This window comes from Trematomus bernacchii, unplaced genomic scaffold, assembly GCF_902827165.1.
Source record: "Trematomus bernacchii unplaced genomic scaffold, fTreBer1.1, whole genome shotgun sequence".
In the NCBI taxonomy this organism is placed as follows: Eukaryota; Metazoa; Chordata; class Actinopteri; order Perciformes; family Nototheniidae; genus Trematomus; species Trematomus bernacchii.
In genome coordinates this window covers 5,810,326-5,828,759 of record NW_022987567.1, presented here as the reverse complement: position 1 = coordinate 5,828,759, position 18,434 = coordinate 5,810,326, and the positions used below count along the sequence as shown (strand labels likewise).

At 39.1% G+C, this 18,434-nt stretch overlaps 1 protein-coding gene across 2 annotated transcripts in view; it reads left to right on the top strand.

Moving 5' to 3' along the window:
* The first annotated feature begins 957 nt into the window (after positions 1-957).
* The window catches only part of onecut2 (one cut homeobox 2), a 34,057-nt gene continuing 16,580 nt past the window's right edge, over positions 958-18,434 (top strand). For both annotated transcript variants that reach the window (XM_034125976.1, XM_034125975.1), the window contains exon 1: positions 958-2,324. In XM_034125976.1, the coding sequence (XP_033981867.1) occupies positions 1,148-2,324 (1,177 nt within the window). In that variant the 5' untranslated portion in view covers positions 958-1,147. The remainder of the gene's footprint in view (positions 2,325-18,434) is intronic.

Genomic DNA, 18,434 nt, shown 5'->3' with positions numbered 1-18,434 from the left:
CACAAAGACACGGTGCTGAATTCATTTAACAATCATTTCCCCTTAAGTAGGCAGGACTTTCGTTCAGCCTGAACATGACATTCAGTACTGGAGTAAGTACCATAAATGTCTGTATACACATTTTGAAGAGACAGAATAAAACAACCTCATGACACGGTGCATTTAGTGACCGTTCAGATGCTTTCTGTGAGATCTCGAGCTCTTCATCAGCAGACTCAGTTGACAGGGAGTTGTGGGTGTTAACATTGTCTTTTTCTGAGCACTTTGATCGTTTTAACTTAAGAAAAAACATGGCAAACTTGATCTTGTGATGAAGATAGGAGATAATATTGCTTACGATGTCCAGCAGCAGTATATAAAGTAATTGAAATTAGCTCCACATTTACCGGCTGTGATGAACACATTAATCACAATCCAGTAATGTATTATATGTGATTCTAAAATGTGCCATTATACATAATGAGTACTTTCACTTTTGCTATTTTAAATATATTGTCATACTTTTTAACTTTTCAATGAGTAAGATTTTGAATGCATCTGTTTTACTTTCAAGTACTTTTAAAATGTAGTATTGCTACTTTTGCGTAAGAACAAAATCAGAGTTCTTCTTCCATACTGCTTAAAGCATCCTTTAAATGCAAAAATGATTTGGTGTTCAAACCCCCCAGAGCAGCTCCACGCTCCACACCGGTCCATCTGATTGGTCGGCTGATCTGTCAGTCAGGCAGGTAACGCCCCTCCCACTGACCCCGCCCCCCCTCTCCCCCTCCCGCAGCAGGTTGGGTTGCGCGGTGTGCAAGGGGACCGTGGACAGCTCCCGTCTGAGCACCAGAGTAACGCAGGAGGAGGAGAGGCTGGATATGGGGGAACCAACGCACAGGCCCGTACGATCGAGATAATAACATTTTTTTTTTTTTTAAACAAATGTTCACCAACTGGGGGAAATACACACACACACCGAGCTGGAGAGGCCTTAGGAGGACGGGGAAACAACCGAGGAAGTGAAGATAAAGGGGGAATACGGCTACTGACCCATCCCGGAGCATCAGGGGAGAAGCAGCGAGAGAAAGGGGGAGAAGCAGGGAGAGAAAGGAGGGGAAGAAGGAGACTAATTCCGCTCGACCCGATGGACTGAGAGGACAGATGAATGAAGACTGCCTATACTAACGCCTATAGATGTCTGGCCAAGGACCTAGACGCCTATGCCATGAACACGGACATGACGATGGACGGCATCGGCAGCCTGCATGGCGGGGTGTCCGTGAGCTCCGTCCTCCCTGATGTGGAGCTGATGAGCGGCCACAGCCCGCACCACGGCCGCTCATCAGGGGGCCACGGGGCGGCGGCGGCAGCCCTGCGGATCCACCAGGACCTGGCCTCTCGCTCCGCCATGGTGTCCGGCATGGCCAGCATGCTGGACGGTAACGGGGACTACCGTCCGGAGCTGTCGCTGCCGCTGCACCACGCCATGAGCGTGCCCTGCGACACGTCCTCTCCCGGGATGGGGATGAGCGGGACATACACCACCTTAACCCCGCTGCAGCCGCTGCCCCCCATCTCCACCGTGTCCGACAAGTTCCATCATCACCACCATCAACACCACCAGCGGCTCTCCGGGAACGTGAGCGGGAGCTTCACCCTGATGCGGGACGACCGGGGGCTGCCGGGGATGAACAACCTGTACAGCCCCTACCACAAGGACCACATGTCCGGGATGGGTCAGAGCCTCTCCCCGGTGCTCGGTAACGGCCTGGGCTCCATACACAACACCCAGCAGGGGCTTCACAACTACGGCATCACGACGCACGGAGGCCACGATAAGATGCTGAACTTCGAGGCGCACCACACCGCCTCCATGCTCAGAGGGGACCCCCACCAGCACCGAGGCCTCGGCGGCCCGACGGCCGGGATGATGCCGCACCTGAACGGGATGCACCACCCGGGGCACCCGGTCGTTTCCTCGGCGGGCCACCACCCCCACCCCCACCCCCACCTCCAGTCTCCATCCCATGGGCCCGTGTTGGTGTCCAGGGAAAGACCTCCCTCCTCCTCAGGGGTGCAGGGGGTGAACAGCTCGGGGCAGCTGGAGGAAATCAACACCAAGGAGGTGGCGCAGAGGATCACGGCGGAGCTGAAACGGTACAGCATCCCCCAGGCCATCTTCGCCCAGAGGGTGCTGTGCCGCTCCCAGGGGACCCTATCGGACCTCCTGAGGAACCCCAAACCCTGGAGTAAACTAAAGTCAGGCCGGGAGACCTTCCGGAGGATGTGGAAGTGGCTGCAGGAGCCCGAGTTCCAGAGGATGTCGGCGCTCAGACTGGCAGGTAAGAGGACAACAAACCGGGGCCATGCTGCTGGGTTGGTTTGCTTTGTGCGTCCGGACAACAGGAGGAATTCTAAATTAAATTCAAAATTATTTTATATTTTGCTGGCTTTGTTTTGGTGTTTCCTCGTGGCTCTTTTTTCCCTGTGCGCCCATATAGATGAATGGAATTTATTTAGAATCACTCGTGTTATGATTACCATTATTGATCAATAACAAAAAGGGATCGATAGGAAATGACAAGGTCACGGGATTTCCCTCCAACAGTCTCTGCGATGTGCAGCAACCCAGATTTATCTTTCTCCTGGCCCTGCATGTTGGAGGGAAAACACACTTTCAGCAGACTATGCATCAGCTTTAAATTGTATCCAAATAAATGCTTCACATAAAAAGGCCCATTAATACCGATAAAAGTGAAGGGAAAAAGGCAGTGCTTATATTTATATTTAAAAAGTGTGCATACTATTTGGAAATCATTCAACCTTTACAGACAAAAATCTCAGACATTTTAAAACAAGGAGTGAAAATATTTATTCTGAGTTATAATTAATGCCTTTTATTTTAGTTACTTGTTTCCTATAATCAGCTGCTGTTGTTCCTTTCATCATCTTGTTAAAGGCTTATTTAATCAGCAGGGAGAGGTCTGATAAAGCACGGCAGTCAGTGTTTTGTGTGACTGTGAGGGGTTTGAAGTGATGGTCAAAATGAGGGTTTGAACATCAGTGGGTCTGGGGCCCCCTCTAGTGAGGGACCTGCTTTCTGTCCCAACATCAGCCTCTATTGTCTGCAGGGTCAGCAGCAGCAGGCTGGATTAAATTGAGTTGTTCAGGAATATATTGAAACATGACTAGAGTTTAATGCTTCTGTCGGGGTTAGTATATACCTGTGGTGAATTTATAGTAAGATTAGATCACATTAAATGCATTTAACAGAGGTGTCTTTAATGGTGAATTTACATGATGTAATCCAGAAATCACTAGGAACTATTGCATGTTGGAATTTCACTTTTGCAAAAAAAAGTGTATTAATTTATTGATAAATAAGACATATTGGGTTTTCAACTAAGCATGTAAAACTAAATTGAGTCATATTGGCTATTTCAAAAACCAACCAAAACGTATATGCTACACTACAGTAAATGCTCTTTGTTGGTTTTAAGCTAAAACATTTGTAATAATTATAATAAATTAAGAGTCCTATTTAACATATAACGTATGTTTTTTTAAACAACATCAACTAAATATAAAAGTGAAAAATAACTGAAGGGTTCACATTTTCCTTATAATTGTAAAATGTGTTTCTAAAGCAGCTTTTTAGTGTAAAATCAGTCAAATACAAAACATGAATTCAGTTCAATTTGTTTAGTTTTTTGCTGTCTTCATTTGCGTTTTACAGGTACAAATAAACACATAGGTTCAAATACATTTAGTATCACCTATCATAATGACAAACACAATACTACAATAAAACAGGAGGGTATACTGTATGCAGTCACAAAACCACTGTGAAAAGATTTAAAATAAATAGTGTTATGAATTACACAGAATATGTAAAAACGTTTGTTTTAGACATTTTGGAACCTGACTGAATGTTTCCTGTTCAAAATAATCCAAATGACAATTTCTCATTCGCCTAACCCTTAAAATAATCCATAACTAACACATGGAGATGTATTGTGTTCACCATAAAGCGACACATTTTATAAAACATGTCATATTATGTCATAAAATTCAAATACTTCTATATTTTGTTTGATGCCACCTTAACAAACACATATCATTCAATGAAATAATTCCAACAGTAGGATTTCTAACTCATGCATTTCAGTCTGAAGAACTACTTTAAAGAGCTGCCAGGGGATATTTTAAAAATATCATAGACTTTAAAATGATTTTGTATCAGTGTGTCATTATCATCTGTTTAACTTTTTTAGCTCCATTTGACTAGTTCATGCATTCAGAAAAACGTCAGTATTTAACCGCTGCATTCGCTATATAGTATTCACAAGAGTTTTGGGTCAAACATCTGTTTTAAAAACGATCATGTGTTCTTTACCAGATCATCACAGATTTGCACATTTATTTCAGATTTACATTTATTGGACTACAGTTTTCAGGAGCTCTAAAGATACAAATACATAATGAATGTCAACATTATAGCTACAGACAAAGGGTTAATAATGTACAAATGATATGTATATATTTAATATATCTAGACTCAAATCTTACAGGTTTCACATTTGATTATTGCTGTGTGAAATGCTGGAATTTGAAAAGATGTAACATAAGAACATTTTAATATTGAAAAACAATGCATTTTATACATTAGTGGCTAAACAGAAGGGTTTTAACTCTCTTAAACCCAATTATCTATAATTAGATTACATTTAATTATCCTTATCATGAAGCTTAAAACAAAGCTGTTTTCTAATTTCATGGTTTTCATTTTCTGTTATTTTAGGAAAGGTAGTGTTGCGTTTACTTAACCCTTAGATGCACGAGTGACTGGACCCTACACTCTTCCATAAGTGGGTCAAAAAGGACCCGTATTAGAATAATATGTGTTTTTATGCCATTTCTGTCAATTTGGTTGAGAAAAATCACGTGTATAATATTTAGTATTATATTTAGGTTCACACTAGAAATATTTTATATTGAACTTTTCACTATTTATAATTTTAGACATTTTTTTTACATTTTGAAAAAAAACGTTTTCCCATACAGTAGGTTTCCATAGAAAATACATGCGGGTCATTTTTGACCCACTTATGGAAGCTTGGGGTAGTAATACAAAAACTACAATTTCTTAAAATGTAAATTAAAATTTTGAATGGCATGATATCCAAAACATGTTTTTTAAGGAATAGCTGGAATATGAAATGATAAAAAAATGTAATTACAAAGATACTTCAAGAAAACCACCTCACCGGGTCAAAAAAGAGCCACTTATGCATCTAAGGGTTAAGGGTCGATCTTTGGAATAAAACATATGTTAAAATGAAAATATGTAGAAATATAAAATCTTAAATGCTGTACAAATGTAATAATAACAATGTACATTTAGGTTATTTACTTATAAGACATTCAATAATGTATTATACTAAGCTTTGAGTACCCAAATTATATATATTTACACTTTATGAACTCTTTATTTCTACTCAGAATAACTATTACTAATAATGATAACACTTACATTATCTTCCTTACACTGAACGACACAAACAGCAATTTCTCTTGTGCAAATATAATATTCTTTACATTATTGTAAAATATTTAAACAATATTTCTATTATTCATTTTTATAAACCGATATGATATGATAATATGACAGATGATCAAAGTGTTTGCAGTGTATTTATAGTGAGTTTTCGGAGAAGTTATTTTATTATGAAGTGAACTTCCTGGTGTATTTTTTTACATTTGTTAGCTGCATCAGATTCCAATATTTTCTCTCAATATCTGCTCAGCATTCTCATATTTACTGTGGTTTTATGTGATGTAAATGTACCATAAAGTGTCCGAACAGGCCTTGAATAATCACTGCAAATCAGTGATGTATTCTTTTCATTTGATCCAATTAATGGAGATCCAAACTCAGCAACGACACCTGATTCCCAAAGCATTGATTGGTCTTTTGCATTTAATTAGCCCAGATTCTGCCAGTGGATTTGGTCCGGAGCAGACTCATATTTTTAAATGTGTGCTCATGCTAATGTGGAGGAGATTATCTCTGCAGGATGTGACTGTTATTTCATTAGGGGGTCCTCTGAGATCCAGGGCTATTTGCCGTTATATGGTAATAGAAAAGGACAGGAGGGACGGTGGATAGAGAGCAGGGGAGCGCTCAGATCACACGGGGTGTTGTGAAATGTCAGCGTGCAGAAACACTGAAACTCTGCTGTCTGATGGAGCTGTCTGTCGCTGGCTGCTGTACGCATGACACTGTTTACTCTTTTACAAAAGGCCCACTATCTACAAATCAAATCTGAAATTATTAGGATTGGGTACTCGTATTTATTTGTATATGTTGTACTCTATAGACACTGTAACATATATATTTATACAATATTTTTAACTAATGTGCAATGCTATGTAAACATGCCGCTATAACAAAACGCCTTCTCAATTTCGGACCAATAAAGTAGTCTAATCTAATTTAAAATAATCGAGTTTTGGTTACCGATAACCAACATCATTTTGTTAATTTCTTGCATTAAGGGATACACAACAACTCTCTTTTCGCTTTTATTTATTTAATACTCAAATGTATTTGTATATATTGTATTCTATAGACACTGTAACATATATGTTATATGTTTTTTTACATGTTTTACTTATGTGCAATGCTATGTAAACATGCTGCTAACACAAAACGCCTTCTCAATTTCGGACCAATATAGTATCTATAGTCTAATCTAATTTAATACAATCTAGTCCCAATAGTTACATAGGCGAGCTGAGTTTTGGTTACGGATAACAAAATAATTGTGTTTATTTCTTGCATTAAGGAATACACAACAATTTTACTTTCGCTTGTATTTAATAATTAAAAGAATTAGAAAGTGATGAACTTGCTGTATCTTCTTAAGCCACGAGTATGAGAGACATTTTACTGATCAAAGCCCAGTTTCACATCGTAGAAGCTTACTGTGTGTTGAGCCTAGTTTAGCTTACAACATTGAACTATTTGGAAACTAGTCTGCACACTGAGGTTCAGCTTTAGTTCACTCTGTCTGATAGATTACATGTGAACAAAAGGGAACACAAGAAGCAAAGAAAAAGATAACTCTTAGTTGAAAAAGATCGACATAAAAAGTCCGTCTGTTGTTGTTTTCATTTTCTTTGTTTTATAGATTGTTGAATTGAACTACTGTTTTGTTTTAACTCAATTTGAAAGGCAATAAAGCATGGTTACCTACCTGCAATTTATGGATATTCGCCATTATAATTGCTTGCTTAGCCTAACTGAACACAAAAAGACAGGAAGTACTACCTGCAGTAAACCATACCTATAGGATTTGTGGCTAGCTTGTTAGCTATCAAAAAACAACACAGGAATCAGACACAGTGGAGAGGGCTTATGAGCCTCTGTGTTCAAGATATTTGTCGCTAAGTCTTTCTATATGCTTGACCTGGCAACTGTAATTGTCTTTCTGTGGTTGCACATATAATTAGGCAATATTGTCTAGGTTTCAGCGTTAATAACATGCTAACACATGCTAACGTTAGTGTGAAGACACTCCATGCTGTATTTCTCGACTCAGGCGTAACACTTTGCTCATCTCATCGCTCTCTCTTCTCTCCGCGGTGACTTTAAAGTGACTGTATGAACACAGAGCCTCAAAGCTTAGATCAACAACGCTACAAGCAAGCAATAGAGCAGAGGTCAAAGGTCAGAGCTGCAACACTCAGACAATAGATGGAGCAAATATCCCCCCCCCACCGACCCTGAGACCAGCAGAGAGGAGGTGGGGGAGCAGCATGGGGGATTGTGAGGGACGGGGTGATTTGTGGATATTCTTTCACTCTTATATTATCCACATAGTTGTTCTGTACATTCATACACATACTATCTATCTATCTATCTATCTATCTATCTATCTATCTATCTATCTATCTATCTATCTATCTATCTATCTATCTATCTATCTATCTATCTATCTATCTATCTATCTATCTATCTATCTATCTATCCATCTATCTATCTATCTATCTATCTATCTATCTATCTATCTACATTCACAACAATGAACATATTAATGATGACACATGATGCGGTGAATCCCATCACGTTCGTCTTTTGCTTCTAGGTTCTCTATTTATTTCAAATCTGTTTTCCCTCTATAATTTACTATCCTTTTTTTATTTAAAGCAAAAAGTACCAGTTTTAGCTTCTGCAGTTTTTCTTATTATACGAGAGTTATTTCAATTTGTTGTGGTTTTAAAATATTGGTTACATATTTGAAGGTCTGCTCCACTCCACGTCCTCACACACTCTCTTTCGGTAATATTTGCAGTGTTGTACGTCAGGGTGATTGTTTAAATACGCTCAGTTATAAAGTTGGCCAATGGTCGCTGTTTGCAGAGTTAGTCTGTTTCATAATTGTATATTTGAAATGACTAGGTTAGCTACGTTAGCTAGCTTAGCTTACAGCAGATCTGCAATCATGTGATCTTGCAATCACATTGTTAAAATAAGCCGATAAAGGGGGTTCAAGGTTCTTTATTGTCAATCTGACATAGCTACAGAGTAATTATGTAGTTGAAAATCTTATGTCACAGGCTTCTCCAACAATGCAACATAATAACATAATAACAATAAGAGCAAGAGCAATACAAAAAGAAAAATAGTTATAAATAAAGTGATGATGTGGAATAGTGCAGTACAAGTCTATATACAAGTTATTGGAATGATATATATATATTAGGTGACTGTTTTCTCGATGCTTAGATTATACGTGTTGTCAAGTTGTTGAAGATGTTTTTTAATCTGCATGTGTTTTGGCGCATTTTTGTTTTTCTATCTGCATCGTTTTTGAATAGCACGTTTCTCCTTATGGAAAGGTTTTGTAGCGCGTTAGCCCCTTTCGGCTACCGTACTTTTCAAATCAAAAAAGAGTATTTCATGTTAAAAGCATGTAGCTTTAAAGTGCTCTCTTTGTTAGAAGCAGTATAAGGAACTACAGTTATCCAGACACATAATCCATTAATGAATTTCTCAGCACTTTAAATGATACATCCATTTAAGAAATGCTTTTATTTGTAAATTCTGCGCAATTTTCCGAAGAAGTGTCCTTGAACGATGTATGCTTGTTGGTACTTGTTATAGAAAAGATAGAGACACAGTGTTACACTTCCAATGAATACATCCCAAATAACACCTGTCAGTGAACACAACCCCGGGGAATAATGTTTCCAATAAGAAATGAATAATTGATTCATATTTCCCTGCAAAACAAAGCATTATAAATTCTTCTTAAATGGAAAAGACATGATAGCACTTGCAGTTTCTGTTTTGAGTTCCCAAAGAGGGCTTTTTTGAGCGTTTTTTAAAAAGAAAATCCACCTTAAATCAAAGCGATTCATTTCTGTTAGTTATATTTTTGATTATATGACAAAAGAAACACATATATTTCTGTTTAAATGTTTCTCTGGAGCTTTTCCTCCTTCTTCATTTGGAATATTTCTCTTCATCCTGCCCTCGCTCTCCTCCCATGGACCTGTGTTTCTGTCTCTCTTTTGGGGGGAGGTATTATGTGATCGTCGGGGGAATTGAACACAAGAGCAGAGGCAGCAACGGCCTGATGAATTATTGATGGGAATCTCTGCGTGACCCGCCTCGGTCTGCTCACTTCACTTCTTCTTCACCTCGAGCCGGGTTAACCAGGCAAAATGGAGGGAGGGAGGATAGGGAGAGAGAGGGGAGAGACCATTCTTTGCTTGGAGGGTGATACAACAATGCTCAAATCAGTTTAGAATAGATTGTATAAAAACTGCAACAGAAATATGACACATAGTCATCCCAAACGACACAAAATAGGGGAAATCAACTATTTGACATGGTTAATTCTGTATAATGTATACTTCTAGCACTAAATAACACTTTTACTTTGCCTTCTTGCAATTTCTCCTACAAATCTATCAATACAAATTAACACATCAAAGCCTCCATATGCAAATGATGCAGGTATAGCTGCTGAAAGGCTTTTTGGCCACTAATGAAGCTTAGGATACACACAATACTATCACTTCATTGCTGTTTTTTACAAGGGATGTGTCGATATTTGCAAGAATACAGAATATCACCTGACTTCTCCTATGAATGCATTCAGAGCAGAATGATAAGGGTCCACTTAGAGTGAAATTGTGCTGAAAATCTGAGCGACTGAACCTAAATATTTTCCATTTTACGCATCCTGCTGCAAGCAGACACTTGTGCATTATTTACGAGCCATATCCTGCTTTATGACACAGATTACCAGTAGTGTGTGTGTGTGTGTGTGTGTGTGTGTGTGTGTGTGTGTGTGTGTGTGTGTGTGTGTGTGTGTGTGTGTGTGTGTGTGTGTGTGTGTGTGTGTGTGTGTGTGTGTGTGTGTGTGTGTGTGTGTGTGTGTGTGTGTGTCAGTTCCAGACTGTGGGAATACATTTTGTGTCAGTTTTCAGGGTTTCCGCTCTGACCTGCTGCATATTCACAGGCTGCTATTGATCTGTAATAATGGATTTGAGGCTGCTGAGGGGAGACTTCTGATGTTTGTTTGTGTGTCAGCGTGAGAAGATTTGACAGACACTGATATCTCTGTCCTAGCCTGTCGATAGCAGTTTTGGAGGCTGGAAACTGAGACATGACAAAGTCCGTTAACAGATGTTGGGGGAAATTACTGCAAATAGGCCTATGTGGAAAACATTGTATATTGAAGTAGACATAATGGAGGACGACATACATGGTGTCTCGGACATGTCTCCATGCTTTAATGTTCAAAAAGCTCTTTATTTTTCTCATACTGCCTGTGCTGCAGCACCTCTTTTCACCCTCTGTCTGAAACCAGAGCCAAGTCTGCTCTGATTGGTTAGCTGGCTGGCTATCACATACAATGTGTTGGAGCGCTAGCCAATAGAAACGCAAGTGTTATACTGTATACTAGTGGTGTCATTATGTTACGGAAGTAAACAAAAGAGTCCAATGGAGGTGTTTCAGGCAGGTGGAGGGGGGGGGGGGGGGGGGGGGAGTTTGTGGGAGAGAAACTCACTCTGGAGGGAACACAGGGATTTTAGTCAACATTTATCATCAAGCTTTTCGTAAAAAAAAACAAAAGTACTTATTTTGCAAAGGGAAAAACTAGATTCCACACAGCAGCATCTCTTTGGATGGCTTTTATTTGAATGCTACCTACAACATGCAAGAGTTGAGCTGGCACCACTGCTAACAAGCTTATCTTCTGGCTTTGATTGGCTTTTTACAATACAAAGGAAATGTAATCTACAGAAGCCTAAGGCTGTCTTAAGGCCCCTACACACCAAGCCCATTTCGGCCGTCGATAGATGTCGATAGATGTCTGGCCGTCGATGAGCATCCTGTCGCCCTACTCAGATTGGTGTGTCCCGCACCGTCGTGTCTTTTCGGCTGTGCCGACACCTTCCGCCCCCGATTCAACATGTCGAATCGGGGAGCTGTCGGCAAAATAAATCACTCTGATTGGCTGTTCAGCTTAGCAAATCAGTGCATGAGAAGCGAAACGGAAGTGAGGTACGCAAACAAACGATTAGGAACACACAGACGGCTATTCTTTTTCATTTTCATCTCACCAATAATTTATTTTACATCATGGCGATCTGGAAAGCCACAATGCTTAAATAGTTTCTTTCTGCTACAGAGAGCTGAAGTGGAGGAGCTGATTTCAATTACATTATATACTGCTGGCTGGGTAGCTTGTGAAATTCACCACGCGATCAATACAATTGTATCTTAACCTATAATAATACATGATAAACTATTTCTTGATTATATTTTGTAGTATTCTGAATCTTCAAAGTTACTAAAGTTATCAAATAAATGTAGCGCAGTATAAAGTATACTTTACCCGAATGGGAGTGGAGCAGTACAGTACTTAAGTAAATGTACTTTGTTACTCTCTACCGCTGTTCATTGTTCGAGATTGAAATGTAAATTTGCAAGACGGTTTCTGCCCCTCTTTTCACATGTAACCTTTCATACGTGAGGTTGGCTCCATTCTCCCATTATTCTCCACAATCTGCCTAGAAATATTTTAATGTTGTAGCTGTTCAAGATGGTCATTTTAAAATGTTTTAAAAATATACTGTTAGTAGTTAAACCAATAATAATGCTAGGGCTGCAACTGACAGTTATGTAGGCACATTTTGATTTTTTCTTAACGCTGTGTGATTAAAAGAATAAACACAAATAGCAGGATAGGCATACATATTTGCTATATCTTGCCCCACTGAAAAGGCACAGCACAGATACTGTTAAAATATTGGCATAGTTCATCCCTGTGCTGCTTGGCTCGAGCTGTAGCATTGGTGGTGTGTGGCAGGGTGGCTATTTGCTATTTGTTGTTTGTATATATCACGCAGTCTGTCTTCTGGTTGCCTCTTTTGAATGACGAATACACACTACCGCCGCCTGCTGGTAAGGACAGTTATTGCCGCTCACGCATGCGCAGTTCGTACGTGCTACTTGGCCGTCGGGTGAAGTCTTTGCGGTGTGTTCCAGTGCGACTGTTGGCCAAGACGCAGAGACGTGAGGCGACACAACAGTCGTGTTCCGCCGGGACGTGTTCTTTGGTGTCAGCTTGCTGTGTAGGGGCCTTTAGATAGCCAACTAGTCATGTTTTAGCTGATACACATTCAGGCTAATATGGTGAAAAGGTCGCAGTTAGGTTAAGGCACCAAAAATAGTTGGCTAAGCTTGGAAAAAAGAGAGTTACGTAGACTTAGGGTTGGGGTTAGGGTTAGGGTTAGATACTGTACCAACTTTACATGATGTGACTCAGTAATGTAGTGTCACGTAACATACTGTAGAGATTAAAAATAACTAGAATGTTGGTGTCACACAAACACTAGTCCCCATGGGTGAACGCCCTGTGGTTTTTAGACCCATCCACCATAACTAACTCCCACGATATATTGGACTTTCTGGTTCTTTATAATTGTCTGTTGCTCTAAAGATTATACCGAAAAGTTTATATTGAAGTTAGTTGAAAGTCTAATGTGCCCAGGTGTCAGTATTTGAGGCCCTGGGAGTGGGACCAGGCTAGTTGTAAATGCTAAGGCCGGAAATCAGATAGAAACTCTGACTGCGTCAAATACATCAGCCTAGCAGCAAGCTCTTTATAAAACCTGCAAACTCCAAACATCAGCCTTGTGCGCTCAGACTCTTTACAACCTTGATTGTAGCTCCCAAAAAGAAAATCAGTGGAATAGCGTAGTGATTTTTCGTTAAGTCTGTCCACCTCAATTACATTGCCCGGCGGTGTTGGAGTGGGGAAAGTGTTGCCGGGGCCGACTGAGCGGCTCTTGGGTTCAGAGGAGAAAATGGTCCTGTCGCCGCTTTATTACAACGGTCAAATCAAACGTGACACCTGGACTCTGAGCCTATCGAGGCGCAGCGCACAGAGGATACACACCGAATACACACCGCACAGAGAATACACACAACACAGAGAACACACACCGCACAGAGAACACACACCGCACAGAGAAAATCACTGCAGTACTTCTTTAAGACGATACAAATATTTCATGCACGTGTCAATTTTCCCTTTTCCAGCAAATGATCCTCCGTTACATATCTTCTCAAAGAGTAGTTGAAAGAAAATGTCCCACCTTCACATTTATTTTACTATCTTTGTCCATTTTTGGTTGTAGATTTACCCGTAATTCACCTAAAGTTAGACAGAGAGACACATCTCTATTCGCATATTTAAATATAATATATATAGAAACCATGATAAATTGTCTTGATGTAACAGGCGTGTGGCGCAGTGGAATAGTGCGTTGGTGTTGGGATCAGGGGGTCACAGGTTCAAACCCCACTGTAGTCAGCATGTCGTTGTGTCCCTGGGAAAGACACTTCACCCCAAATTGCTCCTGTGCGGATTGCCCACAGTATTGAGTATGTAAGTCGCTTTGGATAAAAGTAACATGTAATGTAACACAATTAACTGGGGGAAGTCTTATTGTGATTTAAATTATTATTACCCTTTTTGTACTGTAGTGTCTTACAGTGTGACTTTTACCAATCATATCTTTAAAGGCTGTTTTTTCAAAATATTTGTTTCTTATACAGAGGGGTTTGTTGAGGTTTCGTTCATATTCGTAGACTCATTTAAATCTATTTTTTTAATGAAACCAACCTCCTTTTTTAGGAAGAGTATGCATTTCAGCAAGTAAACAACTGGGGCCTTTTACCGTGGTATCTTTTAGTATAAAGTATAACACTTTTCCCCATATTTATCTGTATCTGGTCCGTTCCAAACTCCATGTGCAGTCTCCAAAGGAACAATAGCTTTGTAAATAGATTTTAAAAACCGCCTGTGGTAAACTGACAGAAGTTGCTAACACAGAAGCTAACATGACTAGCTTTCAAACGCAATGCTTTTAAAGGAATGCATTAATCTGTCCGATGAAGTAGCCTATCATTCAAAGTAAATATCTGCATCCCGATTAATTTACTGTTGATTTATTGGTAAATATTTTTCTTATTTATCAAAATTAGGATTTTATTGCTTCTTTAGTTTATTTCAATTGAGACAGTATAAAAATTCCAATTCCACATGTGTCTTTATGGTAACTCATCTCACGCTGAATGCTGTTTCACATGAAATTAACACACAGACGTTATTATTTGTAGTGCATGTTGTTTTCTACTTCACATGTAGAAGGCTGCAGTAACTTCAGGACCCTCTTGATTTTATGATAATGCGTGTCAGGTGGCTTATTATGAACGATACAACATGTCAGACGATGCACTATGTGTTTGCTTGTGTCTCAGGTCCAATCAATATTGGAGACTCGTGGCAATATAGGTCAGAGCTGACCCAGAATGCACCTGGAGTCTGGATCTGTTTTTTGCCGTGCTGGGGTTTAGAAAAGGACGTGTAGATCATTTGTCATCATGAGAATGTCAAACAATACGTGGGATTAATTTATCGATGTTTATATGAGGCTCGTGGAACACCGTTTAGCGGACTGAGCCGACTGGATGTCACTCGCTAATCCCATTCATTCTTCTCTGTCGCTGTTTGTTAGTTAGCTCTGGTTGTTATGTCTTCTTCCTTTTGAATTGTCTTTCTCACACTCTTTCTGTCATTACTCTCTGGTTCCCCCCCCCCCCCCACCTTTCTCTGGGGTTCATTAGTATTGGTGTCGCAGTGCTGCTGAAATAACTCTGTCCGGAGGCGTAATGGACGAGGACAGGCGGGACGGAGCCGTCAGCAGCGCAGGGTTTATGGGGGAAGACAAACAGTGTTGGAAAATAAACAAGAGCTCTGGTTTGACCTTGTGTCTGACCAAGATCCTGTGTGTACCTGAGGATAGCAAACAAACAAACAAACAAACAAACAAACAAACAAACATATAACTACATTTCAAGTTTATCATTTTGATTATTTTTACTATAATGGTTATTATTGTTGAGAGTTTGAGAAAGGAAATATACAACATCTATTTGAAATGTATTCTCAATATCACATTTGTCCCAAAATAATATCCTATGGAGGTAAAGAAAAAAAAGATATGTACAATAGTATTATTGTCAATAACAATAGCATTTGTTTTTCTCAATCAAAAACATAAACAATAATAGCTAAAAGTTACAAATTAAATATAATAATAGAAAAATAAATAAATGACGACTTAATTAATTAATAATTTTGTATTAAAATCAAGTAAATGTATCCATACTTTTTAATATTATATATTAAATAATATATATTTACTATATATGATTTATAATGTATTGTTATTATTAATATTAGTATTATATATTTGTATGATTATTATGATATGTTATGATTATTAATATATTGATATTTAACTATGACACGATGATATATTTCATATACATTATATATATATATATATTACTATCTTTGTATTTGCTGTGTATTTATTGTTGTTATCGATAAGACAAACCGGCAATATTCAAAAAAATTATAATAATAATAATTTAAAGGAAAAAAAAAATATTATTATTATAAAAACAAAAAAACATACCAAACACATGTATAATTTCCCCTCCTTGTATCTGGTGTGATGTGTGTGTGCCTCCCTGAACAGCTCTCTGCATGTGAATGTGCTGATGTGTATCTACAGCCGATCAATACTCTGATGGTCAGATCCTGAGACAGAACACAAACAAGGAAGTGGACGCACTCTCTGCTTGTTGTTTTAGCCCCTGTTGTTGTTTTCTGTTATTCTGCAGTCTCTCTGTCTCATTGTCGGTGTGTTTATATCAAATATATGTGTGTGTGTGTGTGTGTGTGTGCGTGCGTGCGTGTGTGTGTGTGTGTGTGTGTGTGTGTGTGTGTGTGTGTGTGTGTGTGTGTGTGTGTGTGTGTGTGTGTGTGAAACAGCAGTTTTGGGCTCCACTGTGCGTCCGGATGGATTATGTGGATCGATGGCTGTAATCCCGAGCAGATTAAAAGAGCATTAATACTGGCAGCGATAACGTAAACTGTGCGGACCCAGATCTCCATTGATCTGCAGGAACCTGATCCAGACTAGTTCCTGGAAGAGGAGGGGGGGGGGGGGGGAGAGAGGGTTGAGAGAGAGAGGGGGAGAGAGAGAGAGCTGACATGATACAACAGAGAAAGACAAGATGAAGCTCAAAGGCTCATGGTGATAATAATAACAATAATGACACGGACACTTTGATGTTCAATATTATTGCAAATGAACACCACAGATCGGTAAGAGCGTCGATATTGGATGATTCTGCAAAATCACAATTCTTTCTATAATATCTGAATATGTTTTGGGTTGGATTGTGATACATACATCACTGATTTCACTAGTACTGTTTTGAGTGTTGTGAAAGTGGTTGAGATATAACTGGTGTTTTAGTATGTTAGGGTTGGGGGAAATTAAACAGATTTTTGTCTTCAAAATGTCTGATCAATTTACATATTACAAAATTAGAATGAATACTAATTAGACCATTGATATTGCCAATGATAACTATCCCCAGTGGTGTCAAGCGTCATTCTGAAATGACGTTACAATTCAGACGTAATACAGGTTTTAAAGTGTAAAGAATTTATGCTTGAAATTGGCCACGTTTCTGAGAAAATGAAAAAAAGCAGTAACCACTAATTCTATTAAATTAAAGGAACATTATTTGTATTTTTCGTAGAACTTGTGAACTTGTTTTTCTTAATTTTGAGAGAAAATAAAAGACATTTTAGTTAAAAGTGTTAATTATTGCTCGTTTTTCATGAATAAATGCCCTAGTTTTGTCTTTGTGTTTAAAAAATGTAATAGAACTTTTTATAACATAAAGATCCATAATGTTAGACACTGTTCATATCATAATTTGCGACACTACCTATATTAGTGTACATACTGTAGACTAGAGTATATCCTAAAATCACAACCCAAATGTCTTGAATCCAGAATCCCTTTCTAGTGGGAATTGTTTTAAATCAAGACTCAATTTTGAATCAAATATGTCTCGTCGTTTGTACTGCTTAGTCCAAACCAAACTAACACAAGACCAAGATAACTACGCTCTTAATCTTTTGGATGGTGAAATTGTTTTTATTTTCCCCTCGTGCTCACTTCCTGCAGATTGGGTGGTAGAAGCATTAAAAGCAGCCAGCGTGATGTTCAACAGACCGATGGGTTTGAAGGGAATCCTAATCTATTTGATTGTGCCACATAACTGGATTCATTTAGCTGAACCTGTCTGTTATTGGATTATGTTTCATATTGGATGGATGGCATCCAATTGTGAAATTACAGCCTTTAACGGAGACACGTTTAGCAGAACGGAGAAGACAGAAGCATGTCGGAGGAAAAGATAAAGACAGAATAAGAATCAATAAATACACAGAATAAAAGAATGGGAGAAAATTAAATGAAGAAATAGGAACAAGGAGAAAAAGGGGTAAGACGGACACTTCTGGATCTTTGATCTCTGAGCTGGTTTTATCTCTCGGAGCAGGAAACCGGATCAATTTGTATCACTTGAGCTGATCGTTTAGAGACAAACACAGTGGTGAGCGGTTCGCCAGTGTGTCCGTTTAAAGCTGCCAAACCTTCCTTCGATCAATCAACGATTACAATACTATCTATTGATGAGAGAATATTATCTTTCTGCCTGTGTTTGTCCTGTTGGAGCTGTGTCTGAGCGGCGAGAAGCCAGCCAAAAAACCTCACTGATAAGGAAAGGTACTGAGAGTGAGAGGCCGGTTAACTCATCACCTATTAGTCAGTGTGTGTGTGTGTGTGTGTGTGTGTGTGTGTGTGTGTGTGTGTGTGTGTGTGTGTGTGTGTGTGTGTGTGTGTGTGTGTGTGTGTGTGTGTGTGTGTGTGTGTGTGTGTGTGTGTGTGTGTGTGTGTGCGTGTGTGTGTGTTTGTTTGATGTTCAAACA